Genomic DNA, 24,498 nt, shown 5'->3' on the forward strand with positions numbered 1-24,498 from the left:
GGCCCAGCTCCCCCACTGACCGGCTGGTGACCTCGTGACAGCAGTGCCCGAGTCAGGTTCCCCATCTGTTCCTGGAGGGGCTGAACATGCTAAAATATCGGGGCCCTTGTGCTCTGGCGCAGGACTCGCCGGAGGCCCTCCCTCCCTCTTACAGCCCTAGTCCCTTACAGCCCTTTCCTCCAGTCCAGTGAGGGAGCTGCCTTGGGGAAACACCATAGAACCACCAGGCAATCTGCCTGAGGTCTCTCTCATTCCTCAGACTTAATAAAACCTGAAGACCCAGAAGGGACTGGAGAAGTGTAGGTCAGAACTCCTCCTTTCCCCCACCCCTCCTCCATCTCCCTTCTACAACTCTGCACTGCTGACAAAGGCTGTATCTGGAATCTCTGTCCCCCAGACCCACCAGGGACAGAACTCGAATTTTCACTCCCATGCCTGCCCCCTTTGAGGTGAAGAAGATTAAATTCAGTAGTGTACCTGACTTGGCTAGCCTGGGCCTGATACAGGAAAATTACAGCTAGACCGCTACACTGAGCAGAACTGGGGGTACCCTGAGGGTTGGAAGGAATCAGGAGGCGCAGTCACACACTGAAGGTCCATTCCTTCCCTCTGGCCAGGGTCCTGCAGGTTTTCTGGGGCTCCTCAGGGGACACTGGCAAGGATGAGTCTGGGAGCTGTTTGCAAGGTTGAGTTAAGAGCCTAGAAAGGAAGTTGACTTCCCAAAGACTTGGCAGGGTTGGGGCTTGCGGAAAATCACCTGCTCCCTAAGAAAACACTCCCTTTCTCACTCCTCCCAGCCTTAAACCAAAGTCTGGGATGCTCAGGTACCAGAAACCCAAGTGTATGTTTCAGGAAAGGACGATCAAGCAGTGATTTAAAAAGGAAACCATCAGCCACTGCAGGTGGAGACCATAACGGTTGTTTTCATAATTTAAAACGCGAAGCCTGTATCTGAGCATAGTGTTCCTGATTCTCTTTCCCTCCTATTTGGACCTGCAAGGAACTGGTTTGGAATCTTGACTCTCTTTGGAACTCTGCAGGGCCAAGTTTCTGTCTCTCCCCTAGATTTAACAAGCAGAGTGGCCATTTCTCCAACCCCGTACCTAGTCGTCATCCTAGAAAGCACAAAGACAGGAACCTACTTGAGGGCTCCCACCCAGCTGAGACCCGAGAGAAAGCAACTGATGCCTTACCCATGGGCAGGGCGGCTGGCAAGCACGTGCCATCAGGCCGCGCCCCTGGAAAGGGCACCCTGCCTGAACTTGATGAGTTCGAAATCCTTTGCACTCTGCCTCGGTCTGGTGCCCCCACTGCCCGGAACCATACTCTGCTGCCAGGCGCCTCCGCCCTGTGTATCCCGCGGAAAACGTGAAAACTCCGGGAGGCAGGAGCCGCTGCAGGCGGGGCTGATGATGGTGGCGGGCCTGTGTGCGAACCTCCAGTCCTTGGCTTCCCCTTGGCCTCAGGAAGGCTGGGCCTGACCATCTCAAGCAACTCGAAATTAGTCCTTCAAGTCCCAGGAGACCCAAACAGCAATAGGAGGCAGCTCTCAGCTCCCGGCAACTTCCGGAGTGAGCCCCTCGGTGGCCTGGGGCTTCTGCTCCTTTGGACGACCCCTGGGTAGGCCGGTTGCTGCACTCCGAAGCGCCCTGGGCTGAGAAGGAAGGGGAGAGGGTACAGCCTTGCCCCACAAGCCCATAGAGAAAGCGGTTCCTAGGATCCTGCAGCATCCGAGCTGCCTGCGTGCCTAGCCCGGTCCGGGTGGAGCAGGTCACCGCTCTCATCCACATAGCCCTGGGAAAGGATGTTTCAAAAGCCACTGCGAGTGTCCCTCTTACCTCGCCCCTCCTCCCTCCCACCTCGCGGATTCAGAAACCCCCTCATCAAGGCCCGCTGTGTCATAAAATATTTTATTGGAAAAAAAAATCACCGTCTTCGTAAGAGAAGGGTAGGGGCCCCAGCGACGTCGGGGACCGGGCCTCAGGGCCGAGCCGCCAGGTTGTCCGGACACCATCTCCGGCCGAGGTGGCCTGCGCCGGGCCGAGGGGGTCCCCGACGAGCGGAAGCGGGCGTGTGCCTGGAGACGTCCCGGCCCGGAGGGCCGGCCGGAGGCGAGTGGGGGTGCAGGAGGGAAGCGGGGCGTGACTGCGCACGGAGCGCCTGGCGCCGCGGAGCTCCGGGCGGTGGCGGCCTCCCGCTACGCGGGGTGTGAGTCTCCAGGCGAGGGCCCGCGAGCGCGCTGGGGCCTGGGTTTCGCTTCAGGATCTGTCCTTTCTTGTTTGGCCCCTAACTGTCCGCATTCAAGGTAGTAAGTTTAGAAAGCAAACGTCATGGACTCGTAAGGGCCGACTCGCGGCTTCCGGCGGGTTGCGCCGGGTGTTTCTGGGCCCGCACCCTCTGCCGCGCTCAGTCCTCCTGGCTCCTATCGCCCGCCTCGCCCGGCGCCTCTGCCGGCTTCTCTGCCTCCTTGGCGCGCTCCTGCTCCGTGAGCTGCTCGCTCGTGGGGATGGAGTTCTTCTTTGGCCTCCCTTTGGGCTTGGTGGGAGACTCCAGGCCGCCGCCCTGCAGCACCTGCGCAGGAGACGAGCGGCACCGCAGTGAGCTGGGGCAGGGCCGGGGAACCCCGCACCCTGTGCCCAGGCAGGGGCCTTGAAGAGCCCAACGAGGCCATTTGAGGCCGCGCCCAGCCCCGGGGAGATGGCGACCATTTGAGCTCTCCTGGGCATAAAAGCGACAAGAGGGTTCAGCAGAGGGGTTCGAGGCTTCCTGGAGTCCTAGGGGTTCTGGGAGCACGAAGGAATGCGGACTGGGCTAGGACACCCAGAGGGACAGAGAACAGAGAGGGTCCCTCTGGGCACCAGGCACCGAGGAAACCGGGACGGTTGGGCAGAAGTCTCCACGGTGGAGAGGAGAGCAGCTCTTGAAGGCTACAGAAGCATGGCGGCAAACAGAGGGCGCGGAAAGCCACGGGCACACTCACTATTTTCTTCCACTTCATCCTTCGATTCTGGTACCAAGTCTTCACCTGCAACTGGCTCAGACCCAGGGACTCGGCGAGATCTATTCTGGAAAGAGCGGGATGCACCCTCATCAGGGCAAGCAGCACCCTTCCCACCACCCGCTGGGCTCAGCCTGGCCCCGTGCTACCTGTCGGGCGTGGAGAGGTACTTCTGCTTCTCGAAGCGTTTCTCTAGGCCCATCAGCTGCAACTCGGTGAACACGGTGCGGCTCCGACGCCCCTTCTTGGCCTTAGTGCCCGGCTCCCCTGCGCCTGGTGCCTCCAGCTTCCCGCGGAGCTGCAGCTCGAGCGGCAGGTGCGGTGCGCCCGCAGCGCCGGGCAGCCCAGGCCCCGCGGCAAGCAGCGCCGAGCCTAGCCCGGAGCAGCCCAGCGGCGCCAGCGGGAACTTAAACACTGCCGCCTGCTCGGCTTTCAACACAGCTGCGGGGAGAGAGTGGGGAGCCGGGTGAGCTCGGGCCGTGCTCCTCCTCCTGGAGATCCTCGCACCATGCGCCCCGGCCAGTGCCACCCAGCACAAAAGCTTCGCGCTGGCCGAGAAGTGAAAGATTTGTTCCAGGCACCTAGGCTGACCCTCTTCGACGCCAGGGTCCCCAGAGTCTGGGAGGGGGAACTCCCCAACCCGGGCTATGCCTGGCATTCCCCAGGCACCAGCCGCCTCTGAGACTTAAGAATTCTCAATGAACAAGGTCGCAGCTCCCAAACGCACAGAGTATGTTTCACGGAAAAGGGAAACCAAGAAAAAGAAAGAAAGAAAGCGTTAGGAAGACGAGCGTTTGCCCCAACTAAATCGGCTTTGCTGCGTTCAGAAAAAAAAAAATAATAAATAAGGAGAAAGCGCATGTGCTCTTCTGTGCGGGGCACAACAGCCTCCCCAGCGGGCAGGCAGCCGGTTGTCAGCAGGGGTGAAGGTGGGTGTTTCCCAGAGATTACAAAGCACCCCAAGAATTGAGAAATTTGTTCCTCCTGTTTTCTCTGTTTATGCGCTTCCCCCACGAAAACGTTTTCATTTTCATTAGTCCTAAACGATATTTTTTTTGCCCGCTTCAAACGAATTAACACTGCAGCTGGAGGCAAAAGGCAGCAGAAACTGGACTTAAAACGAACAAACTGGTCCTGCTGCCCCCTAGACAGGCGGAGCACTGGCTGGACGGTCATGGGATGTGGAGGAAGTCAGCTTGCTGGGCTGGGGTCCCGCTAGAACACAGCAGGCCTCCCTGCCCGGATAGTCATCTCACTACGGGGCGAGTGCTAACCCCGCCGCAGTCCGGGAGGGCCTGGGTAAGATGCGAGAGTAAATATGAGGAGAGGGCCCAGAGGGAAGAAGGGATCCTTGGGGAAAGGTGGGAGAGGAAGAGCAGACCCACCCTACTGAGAGATGCCGACTGACGGTTGTAAAAGAGACAGGGAAATCCAGAAGAAGGGGTGCAGTGAAGAGGGCACGGCGGGTCAGCAAAGAAGAGAATCAAAAGGGGCAGAAAAAGCCTGAGCTGCCGGCTCAAGCTCTGCCACGGCACAGCTGACCTGGCGCGGAAGGGCCAGTCGGGCAGCAGCTCACAACCAGGCCCCTTGTCCCCAGGCAAGGCCCAAGGGGATCGGCGCTACAGCACAGGGCAGTTCGTTGCCAGCCTAAGACCCTGGGCTCTTGGAGGCTCCGGGCTGGCCCGGGCCAGCGTCAGCCCCCAGCACAGCACTCGGAGACACGGGCCTCCTTCCCAAAGGTCCGGCTTGTCCGGCTTCCCCGGCTTGGGCAGCCGCGGCCACTCCCAGCCAGCCCTCTGCGGCGAAGGCCCAGGCGCCCGCGGCCTGAGGTCGCTTTGACCCGAAGTCTGACATTAGCAGTCTGGTCCAGCGCCCGCGATGGGGATGCGGGCTCGGGTCCCCGGGCCTGGACTCCTCGGGACTGGAAGCCGCAGGGTCTCAGTGAAGGAGAGAGAGAACGCCCTCCCGGCCGGCCTGGCCCACGGGCACGAGGCCTTGTTTCTGCGCGGCCGGGCGCCTGCCGCCTCTGCTTCCCGGCCGGGAGCGCGCCGAGGGACTGGCCCCGGGCCTGCGCGCCCGGAGCTGCGTTTTGGAGACGCTGCGGCTCGCTTCCTCCCGCCGAGCCCGGCCAGCGCCCCGCGGCCCCCGGCCCCGCACGTACCCAGGTGGCTGTGGAAGGGCCGCGCCGCCAGCAGCGCCTGCACGCCGAACTTGAGCAGCTCGCCCGCGGCGGCGGCGGCGGCGGCAGGAGCGGCGCCCTTGGGCCCCGGAGGCTCAGTGAGGATTTCCTCGATCATGAAGCTGCGGTAGCGGTGCGGCCGGTGGTCGGCACAGCCCTCGGGCGGCCCGAACCGCGCTGCGCCCGGCTCCCCCGGCCGCTGCATCGCGGCGCCCCGGGGCTCGGCGGCGGCAGCGGCTGGGGCGCGGGGCCCGCGCGGGGGTCTAGGCCGGCCCGCAGCTCCGGGCGGCGCGCGGGCGCCGGCTCATGCCCCCTCCCCCGCCAGCCGGCCGGGCGGAGGCGCAGGGCGCGGGCGGGGCGCGCGGGGCTCGGCCGGTCGGACCCGGGACTGCGCCCCCGCCCCACTCTGCCGCGCCTCTAGCCCCGCCGGCCCCGCGTCACGGCCCCGCCCCGCCCCGCCCGGCCGCCCCGCCCCGCGTCGCCGCCCCCCACCCCCCAGGCCGAGCCCGAGGGAGGGCCAGAGATGGAAGGGTGGCAGGAGGGAGGGGGCCGGGAGAGGGGCCGACCGACCGAGACCGAGGGAGACCCAGCGGAGCACACGCCCAAGAAGGATCGAGCCGAGGAGAGCGGGAGACAAGACCCCCAGGGATGGGAGCTGAGGGATCCAGAGAGAGGTGAGAGAGGGTCTAGAGCGAGACAGCGAGGGCCACACAAGATGCGAGACAGTGACGTGAGGATGCCAGGGACGCCGAGACGTGCGCAGAGAGCGACCGACAGAGGCGCGGGAGCCAGCGGGCCGTGACGTGCCGGAGAGCACAGAGGCTCACAGGACCGAGAGAGGGGGCAGTAAAGAAAGAGCTGGGACAGCTAGCAAGGCGAGCGGCCTGGGAAGGGGAGAATGGGAGGAGGAGAGGCAGAGGCCGCGAAACTCGGCCGGGAAAGGGGTAGCGGTGCGCAGCCTCCGGGCCACGATGCAGGACGGCCCGCCAGGCAGAAGTGCAGCGGCGCCTGGGTGCAATTCGCAGAGCAGTGGCCGCACCTGTGCACTCCAGCCTCAGTTTACCAGGCACGGCCTCATTTCTTCTGAACTGCCCTGAGAGGCAAATGTTCTCCAGCCAGAATTGGCTTAAATTGCCAAGTGATATGTGAACACATCCACACAACCCTGGATGCTGTGGGGTGTTCGCCTAGTTAGACGAAGAGATGGATCCTAGGAAAAGGAAAGGCTGCAGCTTTGCCTTCTCCCAGTTCTGGAGCATTAGATAAAACCAGTACTGGATGGAGCTGAGTGAGGGGCCACAGGGTGCCCTGGGATTCTGGGGATGAACTCTGGTGTGACCTTCCTCCTCTCTGAGCCTTAAAGTCCCCAAAGTAATTGAGGAAGGCCAGAGACTTTGCTAGCTCCTTCTTTTCATCACTGAGGAAGTCCAAGTCCAAGTCGTGGGGTGAAGAATCTCAAAGCTCAACTCTCCACTGAGTTTCTCTCTTTGACCCTGCCAATCAAGGCAAGCCACTGCCCCATTCTGGACCTCAGCCTCCTGATTTGTCCTAAGAAGATGCTGACACTTGGCTCCAGGGAAGCTGTGAGGACTTAATGGGGGTCCTGTCCCCATGGGCCCCACAGGCTCTGTCAGGGAGGAGTATAATAGTTTGTCCAAGCAAGGAGGGTGGGGTATCAGTGGAGATGGATAGGGCCCCCCTACCCTGGGGAGACTGGGGAGAGTGCCTGCTCCTCTCCTCTTGCCCCTTGGAGTCCTTCATTGGGAGTTCTGGGCCACTCCTTCCCATATGAGCTCTGCATGGGGCCTTGGTGGTCACCTCTGGGCAATAGGGCTAACATACCCATGACCCTGCCCTGCCTCAACATGATGTAGCTTCTCCAGCTGCTGGTGGTGAGACCGTGGCACCTGCCCCAGGCCCCGTGTAGACTAGGAGATAGCCAAGACTTTGTCCATAGGGACAAAGAGAATGTCTTACCAGAGGCTCTGAGAGCCTCTCTCCCTAGCTGTTGAGTGACTTCAGCCATGGTTGCCCCTTCCTGAGCCTCCTAGCCACCATCAGGGCTGAAAGGTGGCCTCTAGGTGCTCCATCTGTGGGTGATCTTGTGAGTCATATGGCTTCTCAGAAGGGGACAGCGTGGGACCCGCTAAGAATGGTGGTGTCCCACACAAGGCAGGCCTCTCTCCCAGTGAGCAACAGAGAGGCAGGAGATGGGCTGTGCCACCTGGTTGGCCCAGCAGCCACCAGGCAAAGAGAGAAAAGCCGGTGTCTCCTGGAGCCCTGGGCAGTCCAGCTGGGACCCCTCCCCACTTACAGGCAAAGAGAACCCCTCCCTAGATGGAATTTTGGGTGTCACCCAGTCCAACCACCTACTTTCTCAGGTGGTGAAACTGAGGCCCAGCAAGAGAAAATTAAGTGGCCCGGGGACCACAGTAAGCAGGGTTTGTTTTCTAATGGGGCCCGTTTTCTCTCACATCCCTTCACCAAGTAGGGCCCACCGGCCTCCTCCCCCCCCCCCCCACTCCTCCTCCTCTTCACAAGAACCCAGCCTAGGGGCAGTCTGTGAGGGTTAGACCCAGCCACCCCCACTCCATCCCTTCAGCTCCTATTTGGGTCCCTGAATGAAGCCACTAGACTTCGAACCATCCCTACTCTAGGCAATTACCTCCCTGAGAGTCTCAGGTTCTCCAGATGGGAGCTCAGGACCCAGATCAAAGGACTTGAGAATCACGCTCAAGGGTGCGATCAGCGCTCACCAAACCCATTTGGCCCCCAGTCCTGGGTCAGGTTTAGGGGTTGAGAGCTTTTTTCAGGATCGAGGCCCCACCTTTAGGTTTGGGGGCGGGGGGGGGGGAGAAGACCAGTGCCGTCCAGCCCCCACCGCGGTGAGGTGGCAGGGTGCTCCCTCCCAGCTCCCTGGGCTACTTCCCAGCCTCAGCCTCAGCTGAGGTCTGAGCGATGGCAGCCGCTGAGAATGAGGCCCCAGGGCTCTTTTGAGGAATGCCCTGTATGCCGGAGCATTGGAAACCTTGGCTGGCCCGAAGGGCTGAGAGACCCAGGGACCCCTGTCACTTCTCCAGGCCCTCCCCTCGGTGGCTAGGCCTCTGATCTCCCCGCTCCCGAGCGGTCTACGGCGGGCGTGATCCCGAAGCAGACCTGCAGATAAACCCGTTTTAGGCGAAAACATGCGCACCAACTGCAGCAGCAAGGCCTCCTCTGCTCGGGAACCGCAGCTTTGTTGGCCCGCAAAGGATTCCCGGAGAGTGGGGTTCCCCCCTCCCGGTCGGGAACAGAGGCCCAGGAAAGGGAAGCCCCCTGGGCGGAGGCGCCTCCAGGGCTCCTCCGCCGCCCCGACCCCAGGGGCGCAGCCGCGGGGCCGACTCCTGAGACCCAGTCCGGGCCTCCCGCCGCCGCCGCCGCCGCCGCCGCTGCCGCGAAAATCCCGGAAACCGTCCGCTCGCGGCGGGCGCAGTGGAAAAGGTGACCTCAGCGCCCGCGGCCAGCCGCCCTCACCGGCAGCCGGGCGGCGAGGGGCTTCGGGCGGCAGGGGGGTCTCGGCGCCGCCCCGACGCCGGGTGGGCCCCCCTCCCCACCTCCGCTCCGCTCCTCGGACCCCACAGCCGCGTTGGAGGGCAACCCTGGGGAGAGGGTTACCTCCCTCCTTAACCGAACCCCCTCAGCCCAGGTATGTAGGTCCCAGATCTCCCCCTGATCCAGCCGAGCCCCCCTCCTCCCCTGGCGCCTCCCGTGTTGGTTCCCGGAGCCGATCGGCGAAGGGGTCCCGAACCATTGTACAGATGGTGATGCTGAGTCTGGGTATGAGCAGGCCTGGACAATGTCGGCGGTCAGCATCTGCAATACCTGGAGTGTTCTGGGCCCAGCTCCCCCTCCAGCCCCCACCCAACCGCGCGGCCCTTTTCTGTTAGTCCCCTAGTTGTCGCGGGTTTGCATCCTGCTCGGAAACACAGAGCAGGGGACAAGAACCAAGGGGCGGTTTCTTCTGGACTTGTCAGCTCACCTCCAGGTGCAACGGCCCAGCCTCAGGGAAGTCCCACACCTCCCTTCCCACCCTCCACCCCCCCACCCACCCACCCCTCACCAGACAGAACTCGAGCTCCGATGGACTTCGTGGTCTCTGGTCCCCTCCTTGTGGCCCTGTGCCCCATGCCCTGTGCCGGGCATAGGTCTGTCAGCGCCGAGAAGGTCATCCTCCACTCGCTTCTTTCTTTGAGTGGTTGCTTTTGATTGTCCCCGGCCCAGGGCAGGCTGGCGCTGGTGGCAGTGGCTCTCAGGCGGGCGCGCTGGCTTGGTCTTGGTGGGCAATGCCAGGAGGAGACCACCTGCACCCTGTCAGGAACGCATTGTCTGGCCGGAGGCCCATGCCCCGGTTCTTGCTCATAGTGTCTGGAACTGAGACTGGCGACATCTATCTTGCCTTCAAAACGGAAAATCTCGAGGTTATAAAATTACCCGGTCTTCAGTCTTGCAGGTCAGCTCTCCTGGTGACTGCATAGCCACTTTCTCGTTGGAGAAGTGGGTCTCTCTGCCACCTTCCTTTATGAACTTTTTGAAGTCTTGTGTGGACTTTTCGTTTTGTATCATTTCAAACACCTGTGAACTCCAGGTTCAAAGCGCGTTTTGAGACTGCGCCTTGAGACACATCCCTCCCTCTCCCCTTCAAATTCTCCCTCTCCAAGTAATTTACGAATTTGTTCCTTTGGAAATAGTTGCTTTATTTTTGTTTTGTAGCTATTGTGTGTGTGTGTGTGTGTGTGTGTGTGTGTGTGTGTGTCCGCGCGCGCGCAGGCGATTTTCTTTGCAAATGTAAGCTTTAAAACTTTAGATCCATAGAGAGTAACTGCCTTGACCCAGCGAGAATCGGGTTCTTGATGCCCTCCCAGGAACCCAAGGTAATTCTGCTGGTCACACTGCAGACCCCAGACGTTCGGAAACACCTCCCTCCCCGGGCTTCCTGGGCAGGTTTGGGTTGCGTTTCATGCCCACCCCTCAGCCTGGCCCGGGGGGCTCTGGCAGCTACCTTGCTTCCCAGGGGAGTCGTGAGAACCAGCTGCGCCAGCGGCCACACCCGGGGCCAGGAAGTAGTGGCCGCGGGTGCCTCGGCCCCGGACGCTCCGCGCGGATGGAGAGGCCGCGTGTGGACCACCTTGGGGCACTGCCGCGGGCTTCTCCCAGTGGTGGTCGCTGGCCCTCCAAAAAGGTGCCCTGAGCCAAGGGCGCCAGACGGGTTCTGACTCCCGCCGGGGCGCCAGTCGGGGATCCCAGTCTGGGCTTGGAGCCGGTCTGGCCTTCGGAGAGTACGAGGGCCAGTGCTGGCCGCCCCATCCCGGCAAGTGCCAGGTCGCCCGCCCGCCCGCCCGCCCGCGCGCCCGGGTCACTGGCTCTTCTGAAGCCGCGGGACTGGCCTCGGCGACGCGGCAGAAAAGGAGGCCCCACGACGGAGGCCGGTGCCTCCAGCTAGACGAGCGAGGCTCTTGAAAACGCCTTGTGCTTTGCTTTTCTGTTTTCCTTCCCTTCCTTCTTCGCACTCCTTTCTCTCTTCCCTGCATCCTTCCGTTTACCTTCTTTCTTCTTTTACTTTTCACTCGCCCTCCTCTGCCTGCTTCTCCTTCCCTCTGTTGCGCTCCCCCTCTCTTTCCCTGCTGCTCCTCGCTCTCTCCCTTTCCCTGTTTTCTTTAGTCCAAAGGGCACCCAAGCCCCAGTCTGTCCTCCCAGTAATAAGGGCAGCGGCCTTGTACTCACCCGGGGACCCCCAGGTACTGGAGGCAGCGGCCTTGAAAGCTTTTGTAGGCTGTGTACCTGAGCCAGGGTCTCCTCCCCACAGCTCGGCAGCCTGGGGGACCCGGCTGGGTGAGGGAAAAGACCCAAGGTGAGGGGGGCACATCTCCTCCACGGTGTCTTCCAGTAGCAGGTGGGAAACCGGATCACATTGCCTCTTAAAGAGGGACTTATACTTGCATACGTCCCCCCAGCGCAAAAGTCCTGAGGATGGAGGCGGGTGGGAAGGCGCTCTACAGGGGACAGAGAGAGGCCACAGTCACCTCACTCCTTTGACACCAGGCCAAGCCCAGCCCCTGGTCCCTGGGTTCCAGTCCAGTCCTCCTCCTCCTGCTGGTCTGAGTGAGAAAAAGGGTCCAGGAACTTGGTACCCAGCTCACAAACACTGGGCTTTCCTGCTCAGTCCCCTCCCCCATACACACCTGTACTTCCTGCACCATCTTGCAGGAATGGGCACAGAGGTCCTGCTCACAAATGCTCAAATGCCCTGTGGGACATCAAGGGACCCCACGATGTAAGGCCATTCCCTGTCTAAGCTTCAGTTTCCCAAAATGAAAAAAAAACAGGAGGATGTGGACGGGATGAATACTTCTCCTTGCCAGTTTAACAGCCTAGATCAGGGGTCGAAAAACCTTTTCTGTAAAGGGCCATAGAGTGGCCACATAGTTGCAGTGACTCCACGCTGTCTTTCAGTGTGAACGCTGCCACAGATAACATATAAGTGAATGAATGTGGCTGTGTGCTGATCATAGTCTATGCATTCTAAAACTGGAATTTCATGTAATTTTCACAAAATGTTACATCACAAATATTATTCCCATCTTTGTTTCAACCATTTCAAAATGTGAAAACCATTCTCAGTTCATAGGCTGTACAAAAACAGGCAGTGGGGGCATAGTTGCCAATTCCTAGTCTAGATTCAATTCCTCTGATTGCACAAAATATGTGTACATTCATATCAGAAGTGTTACCTTACCTAAAAAAAATTTTTTTTAAATTTTTTCCATGAAAGCACCCACTGGTTTTGCAGTATTGGGGCCAAGTTCATTTCCTAGTCCCATGTTGAAATTCTCAACAATCTAAAATCTTCCTCATACAAATATACGTGGACACTAGGCTGGATCATCTCATATAATCCCATGTTAGTCTTTACAGAAGGGATCGTTCATCCCCTCTTTCCAGCTCCTTGCATACTTCTGATGACAGTATGCTCACTCCCTTCAGTGGCAGCCCTAACGGAATCTAAGGGTCAATTCCTCTGGAGAACCCCAGCTGCTGAGAGCCCAGTGACCTGACTGCTGGCCCTGGAGGGTCGAAGGCCATCAAGGGTGTGAGTGCTTCCTCCAGGGTCCATCCTTTCCCATCTCCTCTCAGTTCCAACTAAATCCTCTCCAGCTGTTGAACTGTGGATCGGACAAGGAGACCACAGCCTTGACTTTCTGGGAGTTTCCCAAGCCCTGAGCCTTTGCAGGCCTTTGCAGCTGCCAAGTGACAAATCCTGCAAGGAATAGGCAAAGAGGAAGAATATGACAGAAAAATAGCTATTATAAATGTGTTACTTGCTTAAAGTGTTTCCAGGAAATCTTGCTCGTGTGGAAGCCTCCGCAGCCACTGCCCCCGCAACAATCTGTGTTTGCAATGACTCTTGCTCCCTCTGCTGGTCAGACTGAGTCCTAACCAGGGCTCGCGTGGACTAGTCTTTTCCTCTTTAAAAGGAAAAAACAGCCCAGAACTTTCTCTCCTTTTTATGCACCAGATGCTGGCTGGATACTGAGAAGGCATGAGGAAGTGTCTTTAGGGAGTGCAGTTTAGCCATAGAGAGAGACAGACAGATGTGCTCACAACAGATAGCAAGGACCAGGCTGTGGACCCAGGTGAGGAGGTGGCGGCTTCCCAGAGCAGGTGACATGCCCTAAGCACGGAGCCTTGAGGGGTGAGGAGCTTGCAGACACAGACACTGTAAGCTCACGCTTCTGGAGGGTGTCGCTGTTCCAATCAGTGGCTGGCAGCACATGTCAGTTCTTCAATGTTTGCCTCCTTTAGTGCTAGCCACAGCTGGCCTTTGGCCTTCGGAGACATGACAGGCCGGAGCTCCATGCACCTTGCCTTTTCCTAAGGTCCATGGGGACATTTTCTGGCCCCTGCTGCTGAGAAGGGTGTCTCTCAGTCCAGTGATGGGCCCCTCTGTGTATTCCCCAGCATGGAACAGTGTTAAGAACCATCTGGGGAGCATGTCTTCTCTGGGGAAGTTGTGTCACCCCACCTTCCATCATCTCATTTAATTTCACTCTAGGAAGAGGGCATTTTTACCCTGGATTTACAAGTAAAAAAAAAAACAAAAACAAATGCAGAGGGACAATCTCATTTGCCCAAGTGGCAGAGCTGGGGTTTGAACCAGCATCCTGTCCATGGCATTTCTGACTTAACTCGCATTTTCTCTCCAGCCCTGATGGCTACTGAGGCCCTCGCCTCTCCCCAGGCTGCTGTGCCTGAGAGGTCTGGGCAGGCACCCACTTTGAGGCTGAAAGACTTATTCCAGGAACAAGTTCGTTCCCAAATGGCTTTGCATTGGATGCTGCAGTGCCCACAACAGCTTGTCCTCAGCCAGGGAGTTACAGCTGCAGACCCTCCTGGTGCTGAGGGGCTGCCTGTAGACAGAGCCTGGGGCAGGTCTGGGGACTTCTGTTGTAACCACGTAACCAGAATCACCATTCACAGGCTACATAACTCCCGGGGTATCATTGGCTGAGCTGGGAATGGCACTTCTGGGTTGTGCAGTGCACGACCCCTGCCACTGTGTCCAGCAGTCCTGCCAATTATTTGTTTCCTTCTGTTTTCATAGATCAAAGGAGATTATGGCTGTTATCATTGAGTTCTGTCACATTCTATATGTCCCTTTCCCAGATGGTGAGCTACATCGAGACAAGGGAGGAAAACGTTCCCATTATGAGCCCTCCCCTTGAGTGTGTGACAGGCTATTGTCACCTAATCATGTTACCTTGTATGGCCATGGGGCCAGGACCCCACAGGGGCCTCAAGGAGCTGAGAGCAAGGAAGGAGATTCTGCCGACAGCCTGAAGGAGCTTCAAAGTGGATCCATCCCCAGCTGAGCCACCAGACGAGAACTCAGCCCTGACTGCCACCTTGTGAGACCTGGAGCCGAAGACCCAGCTGAGCCCTACCTGGACTCCTGACCCATGGATACCCTGAGATAACAAGCGTGTGTTGTTTTAAGCAACTGTATTTGCAGGAATTTGTCATACAGCAACAGAAACTTTCAGTGAATTGTGCATGGGTGGAACCTGACTTCTGCCTCAGGAGAGAGAACACAAGAGGACAGGACACCCCTTTGGGGACCTTTGCCCTTTACAGGGACCCACGGGCAAAGTTGGGAGTCCACCCTGAGGCAATGAGCTCACCTGCCAAGGGACCACACTGTGCCTCCATCCCCCCTGCCTGCTGACCCCCGAGGAAGCCCCTTTGGCAGGCAGCTGGGCACAGTGTGGGCAGGACCTTTGTGGTGCTTCCTCACCTGGGGTGGAGAACAAGAGAGGTCGTTCTGGTCACCAGTGTCCTATGACTGCCCTCTCACTGTGATTGGCAGCGAATAGAAGGAAGACTCCGCCCAGAGAGGGGAAGATGCCCCTAAGCCTCTCTGAGGCTGCAGAGCTGGCCAGTGGTGTGCGCATCCCAGGGGAAACAGGGGAGAGAGGAGGGGGGAGGCGTGTGTCCAGTTCCTCTGTCTCCCATCCCCAGCCAACTCTCCTGGGCTCTGGGAGGCAGGCCAAGGTAGCACATGGAATTCAACCCCATTCTCAGACCCTGGGTTTGGTGCACTGGAGCCAGTCTGCTCAGCCCCCACCCCCAAATTTGGAGTTTGCTCTGCAGCCAGGTCTCAGTCCCTGCCCCACCCAGCCCTGCTCTCAGGGCAAACACAGACTTCAGTTATGGGTCCCAGCTTCTGCCTGCTGCACCCGGACTCGGGCTCCTGGCAGGAGTCCGACGTGGCCCCAGAGACCAGACCTTCCTGCTGGTCAGGTCAGCATGGTCTTCATACACTGCTGACCCCCGCTCTACACCTGTGTCCTCTTCTCCCTCCCCTTAAGTTAGAGGAAAGCAGGGCTGCCTGCGGGCTGGTGGCAGACCCTGGCTCATTCCTACCAGGTGCACTGACAGCCTGTGAACAGCTGCCGGAGCACCGCGCTAATAACATGGCATCACGTACATTCCTCCCTTTCAAGTTACTTCTTCCTCTTCCTGATTTTCTTAAGTCCCAAGTCCCAGCTTGCTGCTGGTGCGGCTCTGCTGCGCTCATGGACTGGCCACTCTCCTTTCGGTGGACAAGTCCAGCCTCAGTTCCACAGCACTGAGCAGGCAACGGTGCCGGGGGATGCAGGGACAGTTCTGTGTTGTAACTGTATGCATCTTTACAGTTAACTAATTTCCACTTTTGCTAAGTGATGCTGGGTGTTTTGGGGTATACGTGTGTGGTTTTTTAGGATCTAGGTAAAATTTTTTTTTTTTTTTTAGGATCTAGGTAAATTTTAAATGCATTGAGTTAGTGAGAATAAAACTGTCATTGGAAGGGAAAGAAGCAGATACATGATAGCACAGGTGACTCAGGAGGAAATGACGTGATCGTGGAGGTGATGTGAGCGGGGCAGCCGAGATCCGGGTTCGAATCTTGCTCAGTGACCTGGGGCCCAAGCCTTCCCTGTGCTTCCGTTTCTTCTACTAACAAAGGATAACATTGGGAGGACCTGCTATGTGCATAGTCACGAAGCCCTTAGCTGGCGCTGGCCTTCAGCACATGCTGAGTGTTTGTTGAATAGAATCGACTGGAGTTTGGGAAGCCTGCACGGTGTGGCCTCCCAGCAGAACACATGGCACCCTTCCAGAGCTGTCAAAGGCCATTCCTTCAGGGACCTTCTGGCCCGAGTCAGAGTGGGACTGCCCCAGCACTGAGACCCACAGCCCCGGCTTTCCTCTGCCACTTGCTTCCCTTGTCCCCCGGACAGGACCTCAGCTCCTGGCAGGAGGAAGTGCACTACCTGGCAGGGGGCTTGGACCAGTCAGTGACTATGAATGAATGAATGAATGAATGAATGAATGAATGAATGAATGAAGTATCCGGAAAGCTCTGACTGCTCCATGGCCATGCAGCTCTCTGGATGCTGTAGAAAGAGCCCTGAGCCTTCGAGCAGGAAGCGCCAGCATCCAGCAGAAGTTCACCCAAGTCAATCGCAGCTGAACTTGACCCCTGGGAGGTGCACCACAACAAGATGGACACAGTGGATCCATTGCCACATGTCGAGGAGACAGGTCCTACAGTCAGGGCCTAACTCAGTGTCTGCACGCTTTCCTGACAGGCAACAAAATTAACTGGGCCTGCCGGTGGCAGCCGGATGGGCAATGGCCACCAGGAGCACCTAAGTGGGCGCTGGCGGGCAGGGCCTCCCGGGGTCCGCCTGCACCCTGATGGTTGCCAGCCCAGGGCGGTGTGAGGGGTGCGGCTGGGCTGGGGTGAGGGCAGTTCCTGGGGCAGACACTGAGGTGAGGAGGCCATGGCTGTTCCTCTCGAGAGTGTACAGTGCTGGCAGCCAGGGCTTGGAAGGAACGATCCGCTTTCTGGGCCCTGCTGCCCTCCCAGAGTGGGCTGGAGCTCCTGATGCCAGGACACTCTCGAGTTGGGCAGAGGCTTTGTTCCAGATCAGCACTCTGGCAAAGCAGTCATGCCAAAATGTCCTTCCTAAGGCCTTTGTCACTGGGGTGGTGTTGGTTCCCATAGAACTCCGACATCTGATGAGATGGAGGGGCCGGGAGGGCCTCAGATGCCACCTCTGTCCCACCACCCAGGGACTTCTCACCGCATTCCCAGTGTCCAGCCAAATCCCCTCCCGTAGGCCTCGCCCTCCAGCCCTGCGTTTGTCACAAGGAGTCCATTCACTCCTCCCACCTGCTGAAAGATAAGGCAGCAGGACTGGGACCTCACCATGCTGCTCCCCACCCACAGCCCAGCTGCCCTTTTTCCCTGGGGGCCCCTTCAATCTCAAGGGCCAGAATCCCTTGTAAATACCATACAGTTCAGCGGACTGTGCCCCATGTCACGGATGCGGGGGCTCAGTTGGGTCAATACTGTCACTTCACCCCTAGGGCCTCAGTTTCCCATTGTAACATACAAATCAGGTCAGCTTCCTGTAAGGGTGGGTGTGAGGGTAAAAAGGCCCCCCAGATCAGCGCCAAGCCCACAGCAGGTGCTGAATGAACGGGCGTGCCCCCTCGCTCCACACGAGGCGGACTGGGCGTCAGCTCCTAGTGACATGGCATCACTCAGGGCTCTGGTTCTCCCTAGATCTCATTCCATTCTCCATCTGACCCCGCTGGCCTGCTTCCAGAATGCTTCCCGCTCACTCCCTCACACTCCCTTGTGCTCCTTCCCTTCCAGACCCCACTTTCCAGCCTGATCATTGGATGGGAAACTGGCCCAGGCTAGAGCAGGGGTGGGGAGGGTCATTCCAAGCCACACGGTTGGTGGCAGGATTGGGCGGACACGTCAGTCAAGACACGCTGTGCCGAGAGCCCCCCTCTCCTCCGGGGCCGGCGAGGCCGAGGTTTGGGCCCACTCCTGCAGGAAGTCCATCACCCACTGATCTACCGGGTGGCTCTGCGCGGGGATGGCTGTCCACAGGGTAGAGGGCATTCTGGAGAGTTTCACATTGGTGATTAAGTGGTCCAGCTTGGAGGTGATGTTGGTCATTTTCCCCAACAACTCGACCAGAGCCGGGACAATCCTACCCCACACCCCGCAGTGCTGGGACCAGCGCTCCAGGCAGCCAAACCTCAGAGCCTGGGGTCCTGACTCCAGGCTGTCCCTGCTCTGTGGCATCCCCGGGCCATCTCCCTTTGTGAAGTAGGACACAGCAGTGACGGGATCTCCAAGTGCCCTCCTAGTCCAGCATTCCATGGCAACCAGTTGACATGTGTTTCCGCAACCTGTCACATCTCTCTGACAGTTCCGACTCCTCCCCTCACCAGTCTGAGGGCCAAGCACCAGCACCTCTCTAAGCTTTCAGCCCTACATCCAGGGATCACAGTGAGGATGAAATGAGATAATACTTTCAAGGTGTCTAGCAGAAGGCCAGGAACAGAGTAAGTGCTCACAAAATTGGAATGATAAGATGCTTGTAAGTGCTCAGAAAATCCTTACTAGTGGTTACTGTTAGAATGAGTACCTACCACCACATGCATAAGTCCTTTGGCGGTAGGTAGTATCGCCCCCGTCTTTCTGATGAGAAAACGGAGGCATTGCAGGATTTGCCCAAGGCAGGTCGTTAGATTTCAACCCTACGCTAGAAGATCTACGGGCACCCAGACCTGGATGGGGGAACTTAGCGGCCAGGTGGCAGAGATGAGACCTGTATGTACCGATCCCCAGAATAAGAGATGGAGAGTGAAGCCCTGACAGGCACAGTGCAGGGGTCGGGGGAGGAGACGCCGGAGCAGCATGTGTGCACTTCAGAGCAGCCGTGGAGACCTGAATGCAAAGACACGGCCAGGTGGCTCTAGGTGGAGATGCAGCCTTGGGTTTCAGAACGTGAGGTGAAGCCAGGCGCCCTCCCAGGATGGGTGAGGAGAGAGGAGATGCAGATACTCCAACTGGACCAGTGACTCCAGGTGAATCCACGCTCCTTCCCTCCAGCCTCAGCTTTCTCCCCCAGGGACTTTGGGCAGTTCCCTCCCCTGGGAGACAAGAGAGCCCTTCGGGGGTGAGTGGCTTCCCAGAGGGTGTGACAGACCTGGGGTGGCCCCAAGATAGCCAAGTTGGAGTGTGGAATTTCCAAGGAAAGGAAGAGGGAGCTGTGCTGTGGAAGGTGCCCCACGGGTCTGAACACAGCCTCCCCGTTGACCCAGCAGGGGCTTGCAGACGACTGGCTTGCCAGGCACCAGCCCAAGAGCAGCGGGTGTGCGCCGCCAAGCCTGCGTGCGGCCCTAGCGCCCTCTGCCGGCTTCTCCCGGAGCAACAACTTAGCACCCAGCTTTCTCCAGCCGGCCCTTCTGGTGGGACAGAACTCCCAAGGAAACAGGTATTTATTTACTATCATGTGTTTATTTTTTAAAATTTCTGCCACTAGGCTTTTAAGATTCTTGAGAATAAGATCTTTAGAACAAGACCGACCAATCCCACCTCCACCCCAGTGCTGAGAACCTTATGTTTTCCAGGGAGATGGAAGGGGGACATTCCGATATTTAAAAACACTCAAAGGAGGATTCTCTTACAGGGCCATCACTGCCCGGACGAGTTTCCTGTGGCTGCCATAAGAAAGCACCACAGACAGTGTGCTGGTTTAAAACAACAGAAATCTGTTTTTTGTTTTTGTTTTTGTTTTTGTTTTTTTTCCAATTCTGGAGGTTGCAAATCCAAAATCAAGGTGTCAGCAGGGCCATGCTCCCTTTGAAGGCTCCTGGGAGGATCCTTTCTCTTCTCTTTCAGCTTCTGGTGGCTGCCAGCAGCCCTTGGCTTGTGGATGCATCACTCTAGTCTCTGCCCCTCTGATCAAATGGCCTTTTCCCCCGTGTCTGTGTCTCCAAATCTCCCTCCTTATAAGGCTTCCAGTCATTACATTAGGGTCCACTAATTAACTAGTTACATCTGCAAAGACCCCGTTTCCAAATAAAGTGACACTCCCAGGTTCCAGGATTTAGGACTTCAACATATCTCTTTGGGGGACACAGTTCTCCCCACAGCACTGCCCATATAGCATCTTTGTTCAAGTCACATAAAGACACCCCCTCCTGAAGGCAGGCATTGCTGCAATAGTCTTGCACAGGCTGGATCTGAGCACCTCACTCACCCCTGAGCCGGGCACCCTTGCACAGTTAACAACCTGCACAACTGTAAGCAGCAGCCCTATTCTGGAAACTCTCGTTTAAAAGCTAAGCATCCATCCCAGGTAGAAGGTCCACTTCAACCTGGGCCAAAGGTGCCCAGAGCTCAAAGGAGGGGCCTGAGTGGCCTCACCCCGAGGGGTGGGGTGGCGAGGCAGGGCCTGCAGCAGGCGAGGCCGTAAGTGATGCATTATCTGCAGGGAATTTAAGAACAGCAACAAGGCTGACTAAAAGTTGGTCTGTTTCTTATTATCACTATGCATCCACTATTTTAAACAATGTCAGTCATGAAACTCTCCTCCTCCACCCAAATCTGCTGGTTTTAAGTTCCAAACAACTGCTGTTATCATTGACTTGTCATCACATACAGAAGCTTCAGACCAGCACACATTCATTACTCACCTTTTCACAAACACCGTGGCCTGCTGGAAGTTATCCAGAGAGCTGGAAGTTAGCAGCTGGACCCGACATACACATTCATCTTGAGCTGGTGAGGTTTGGGGACCACTGGCGATCACAGCCCCAGTAAGATCACAGACCACTGAGAGCAGTGGTAAAATCAATGTCCATCCTGAAAGCAGCGTGACTGGCAAGACAAAGACAGATCTCAGGCTCCTTCAAACCTGCTGCTCTGCTGGACACTGGGAGTGTTTATTCGTTTGTAAGCCTTACAACAATGAAACGGAGAGCCAAGTGCGAGATGGGACAGGTCTGTATCCTGAATGTGGTGGTTACTACGCAGATGATAAAACGGCAAAAGAACAACACACGTGGACCAACATCAACTTCCTGCTTTTGATTTTGATTCACTCTAGTTAATCTAAGATGCCACTAGGGGAGCAGGGTGGAGGGTACCCAGGGACCTCTCTCTATCACCTTTGCAACTTCCTCTGGATCTATAATACAGCTCAAAATAAAAAGTTAAAAAGACAACAGTGGATGAGAATATTCTCAAAAACCAAACAGAACAATGAAACGCTGCAAATCACAAGGTGGAATCGTTTTGTGAATGCAACTTTATTTTGTACATGAGATATTTTACTTAATTTGAATATCTTTTAAATTGAAAGTTATTATTTTTTTTAAAGTATGTTGCTATGTCAGCTGAAAACTTGACCCACCTCAAAAAAGACATTAAAGTAAATTAAAAATTTTAATCCATTCAAGTTTTTCTGGTTTGTACTATAATGATTTGGGGGGGGGGGGCTTGAAGTTATGTAAAAGTTTGCTGTCTGAGTTCCTTTTCTGTCACATGACGACTCTAATTCATGTCATTTAGTGATGATTACTGGAAAGAGTGCTACATAATGATCCACTCAGTTGTTTGATTTGCCCAGGATGGCGCTGGGCCTGACTGACCCTGTTAACCCGAATTGTCTTCTCCCAGCACCAGAGTCTGACCCCGGCTCTGCTCAGAGACTTCGGCTCTGACTTGTCTGCACGTCTCCGCGCTCAGGAGCTGCCAGGTAAACACAAGTGCACATTAGCCCCAGAATCCTCAAGGACAGGCTGGCTCTGCACTTGGTTCTCAGAAGGAAACCGTTTAAGGATCTTTTTGCCCCACCGAAGACTAAAATTGCACAATTCAGGGGTTATGACACCTACCTCTTAAGGGGTGACTCTTGGTCACTCGGGACCCGCCACGCGTGGACATCTGGGAAGAAGCTGCAGCAGGCCCAGGAGGACCTCCCGGCCTGGGCCTTCCTGGGTCAGGCCAGCGGATGGGGTCCTCGGAAGCAGCCCTGGACCTAGCAGGCTGGTGCCCGGGATGTGGTGCTCCGTGCATGGGCCTTATCTCTCAAGAGATCCACGGACACCTGTCCCTGTGCTTGGGCACACCTGCATCCCTGCATCCCTGCATCCTCACCACTGCACACACATCCCTGCTCTCTGCTGCCTTCTACACAGCTTTAGGGCACTGGCCTTGCAGACCCCACTGCCATTTCACCTCTGGGCCTCTGTCTCCGTCTCTGTGACAGGAAGGCTGGATTGGACAGTTCTTGAGGCTCCCACCAGCTCTGATGTCATCATTGTCCCAGCTCTCATTGCCCAGGACCTATTTCTCCATGTGGCTACTCAAGCCATGAGCCACTTACCCCTCAACAGCCCTAGGGGTTTGACATGATTGTCTCCTCTTTACGGAGGTTCAGCAAAACTGGTAACTTGCCTGGTTTACTCTGTAACAAGTGGCAGAGCTGGCACTTGAACTTGAGCATACTCTCAAAGCCCTCTGATCACTAGTCCAATCCGTCGGAGGCAGAAGGGAGCCTCTCTGGACCAACTGCCCACTGGTAAAAGTGAATTCCTGCTGTGGGGGTGAGAACCCTGTCATACGTGGTGTTCAAGCAGAGAAAGGTTCATTTGCCAGGAAAGTTATAGAAGGCCAGGTAGAGGGTTGGTTAGGATCCACATGCTTCAGTGGTAGCATCTTATTAGTGTAGTGTTTCCAGTTTTGGGAAGTACCCCAAATAGTTTATTCTTATTGATCTGTGAATAAGTTATATTTATATAATTAAATTTAAAATTCATACTTTAGTATGAAAGAGTGGAAATTCAGGGTTATACCTGTAACAATGCCGTTCTCAACCCCCTGCCTTCCAACATGCTTTCCTGAGTGGGGAGAGGAAGGGACGGAGTCCCAGCCCTGGGTGTGCGCAGAGGAGCAGGTCCACAGTGAACCTTATCTACACCACGTATGCAACAAAAACCATTACTCTAAGGTGCCTTAAATGTCCCTCCAATCTGGAGACACCAGATCCCTTGATCCCACCCTGACATTCTCATAGCCCAGGCTGGGATGGTAATTGCCAGGAGCACCAGCCATATGCCTGGTAAATTCCAGGAATTCTGACAGCTCCAGAAAGTGCCCAGCAGAGGGTTCCTTGGCCCCTTTTCACCGAGATGTTTCATCATCCTGGGACTGGCGTTCTTTGGCAAAGGTCTTAGTGTCTTCCCCTCCTGGTTCTGTTTCTACTTCCCATGTTTCAGCAGTACTTTTGAATGTATAACCTGTTTCTAATGATTACAATATTACTATTTGCTTTAATTTAAGAGGATAGAAATTATTTCAAGCATCTTTTCTGACCACAATGCCATGAAACTAGAAATCAACCACAGAAAAACAAAGGAGAAAAAAAAAATGACAGCATGGAGATTAAACAATATGTTACTAAAAAACCAGTGGGTCAATGATGACATCAAAAAAGAAATTAAAAAATACTTTGAGACAATGACAATGGAAACACAACCACACAAAATCTATGGGATGCAGCAAAAGCAGTCCTAAGAGGGACACTCATAGCAATGCAGGCCTTCCTCAAAAAAGAACAATCTCAAATAAACAATCTAACCTATCATCTAAAAGAATTATAAAAAGAAGGGCAAACAAAGCCAAAAGTCAGCAGAAGGAAGGAAATAATAAAGATCAGGGAGGAAACAAATAAAATAGAGATGAAAAAACAATAGAAATCAATCAAACCAAGAGCTGGTTTTTTGGAAGTCTAAACAAAATTGACAAACCTCTGGCCAGGCTCACCAAGAAGAAAAGAGAGAGAACACAGGTAAACACAATAAGAAAGGAAAATGGAGTGATTACAACCAATACTACAGAAATGCAAAACAAGTAAACCTCAAGAGTTCTGTGGCTTTACCCACCTGCAGTTTCTTTCTCATTCACATGCCTGTCTGATGGGGCTGGGCCTGGTCTGTGGACAGTGTTTTTTTCTCCATGCAGTGACTCAGGGATCTAGGCTCCTTCCATCTCACAGCTCCTCCATCCTCTGGGGTCCTCTCTGTCTAGACAGTGGGGACAAGTTATGTGCTGAATTGTGTCCCTTGTGACACTTGATTTTTCTGCCCAGTGCTTAGTCTGTTTTGATGAATGTTGTACACGCACTTGTACACAACGTGTATAACACCGTTGTGGGTGGGCATTCTATAAGTGTCAATTACCTCAAGCTGGTCAATATCCTTACTGATTTTTTTGAGTCAGTTTTTCCTCTCAGAGACAAATGTTTAAATCTCCAACTACACATGAGGACTTGTCTGTTTCTCCTTTTTTATTCTACCAGTTTTGCTTCATGTATTTTGAAGCTCTGTTGTTAGATGCCCATCCATTTAAGATTAAGTCTTTTTGAAGAATCAACTCCCTTATCATTATGATTTGCCCTTCATTATTTGGGTCAATACTCCTTGTTCTGAAATCTACTTTGTCTAATGTCAATATAGCCACTCTAGGTTTCATTTGGTTAGAGTTTTCACTGTATATCTTTTACAATTTTTTAACTTTCAGCCTGTATGTATTTTTTTAATTGGGTTATAATTGACATGTAACGTTGTATTAGTTTCAAGTGTGCAGCATAATTATTTGATATTTGTAAATATTGTAAAATTATCACCACAATAAGTCTAGTTAACATCCATCACCACACAGTCACAAAAATTTTTTTCCTGAGAGTTTTTAAGATCTACTCTTAGCAACTTTCAAATGTAAAATAGAGTATTATGAACTATAGTCACCAGGCCATACATTACATCCCCAGGGCTTATTTATTTTGTAACTGGAAGTTTTTACTGTTTGACCACTTCACCCATTTTACCCACCCCATATCCCCCACCTCTGGCAACCACCAGTCTGTTC

At 55.6% G+C, this 24,498-nt stretch overlaps 1 protein-coding gene and 1 long non-coding RNA gene across 4 annotated transcripts; one reads left to right on the forward strand and one right to left on the reverse strand.

Moving 5' to 3' along the window:
- Window positions 1–1,894: 1,894 nt before the first annotated feature.
- BARX1 (BARX homeobox 1) lies at window positions 1,895–5,516 on the reverse strand. 2 transcript variants are annotated; one of them, XM_074363022.1, is made up of 4 exons: window positions 5,160–5,516; window positions 3,148–3,439; window positions 2,981–3,060; window positions 1,895–2,571 (listed from the first exon to the last, which is right to left on the reverse strand). In XM_074363022.1, exons 1-4 carry the CDS (start codon window positions 5,380–5,382, stop codon window positions 2,423–2,425), a joined length of 744 nt encoding a protein of 247 aa, XP_074219123.1. In that variant the 5' UTR covers window positions 5,383–5,516; the 3' UTR covers window positions 1,895–2,422. The 2 variants fall into 2 exon arrangements, with proteins under 2 accessions (XP_074219123.1, XP_074219122.1); XM_074363021.1 differs by having other exon boundaries at window positions 2,981–3,065.
- A 138-nt stretch (window positions 5,517–5,654) lies between these two features.
- Window positions 5,655–21,016, forward strand: LOC123611970 (uncharacterized). Of its 2 annotated transcripts, none has more exons than XR_012506710.1 (4): window positions 5,655–5,851; window positions 12,198–18,647; window positions 18,885–19,057; window positions 19,253–21,016. It is a non-coding gene; the product is annotated as an uncharacterized LOC123611970 (long non-coding RNA). The 2 variants fall into 2 exon arrangements; XR_012506709.1 differs by having other exon boundaries at window positions 13,878–18,647.
- Window positions 21,017–24,498: the final 3,482 nt, after the last annotated feature.

Source organism: Camelus bactrianus, chromosome 4 (assembly GCF_048773025.1).
Source record: "Camelus bactrianus isolate YW-2024 breed Bactrian camel chromosome 4, ASM4877302v1, whole genome shotgun sequence".
Taxonomy (NCBI): Eukaryota; Metazoa; Chordata; class Mammalia; order Artiodactyla; family Camelidae; genus Camelus; species Camelus bactrianus.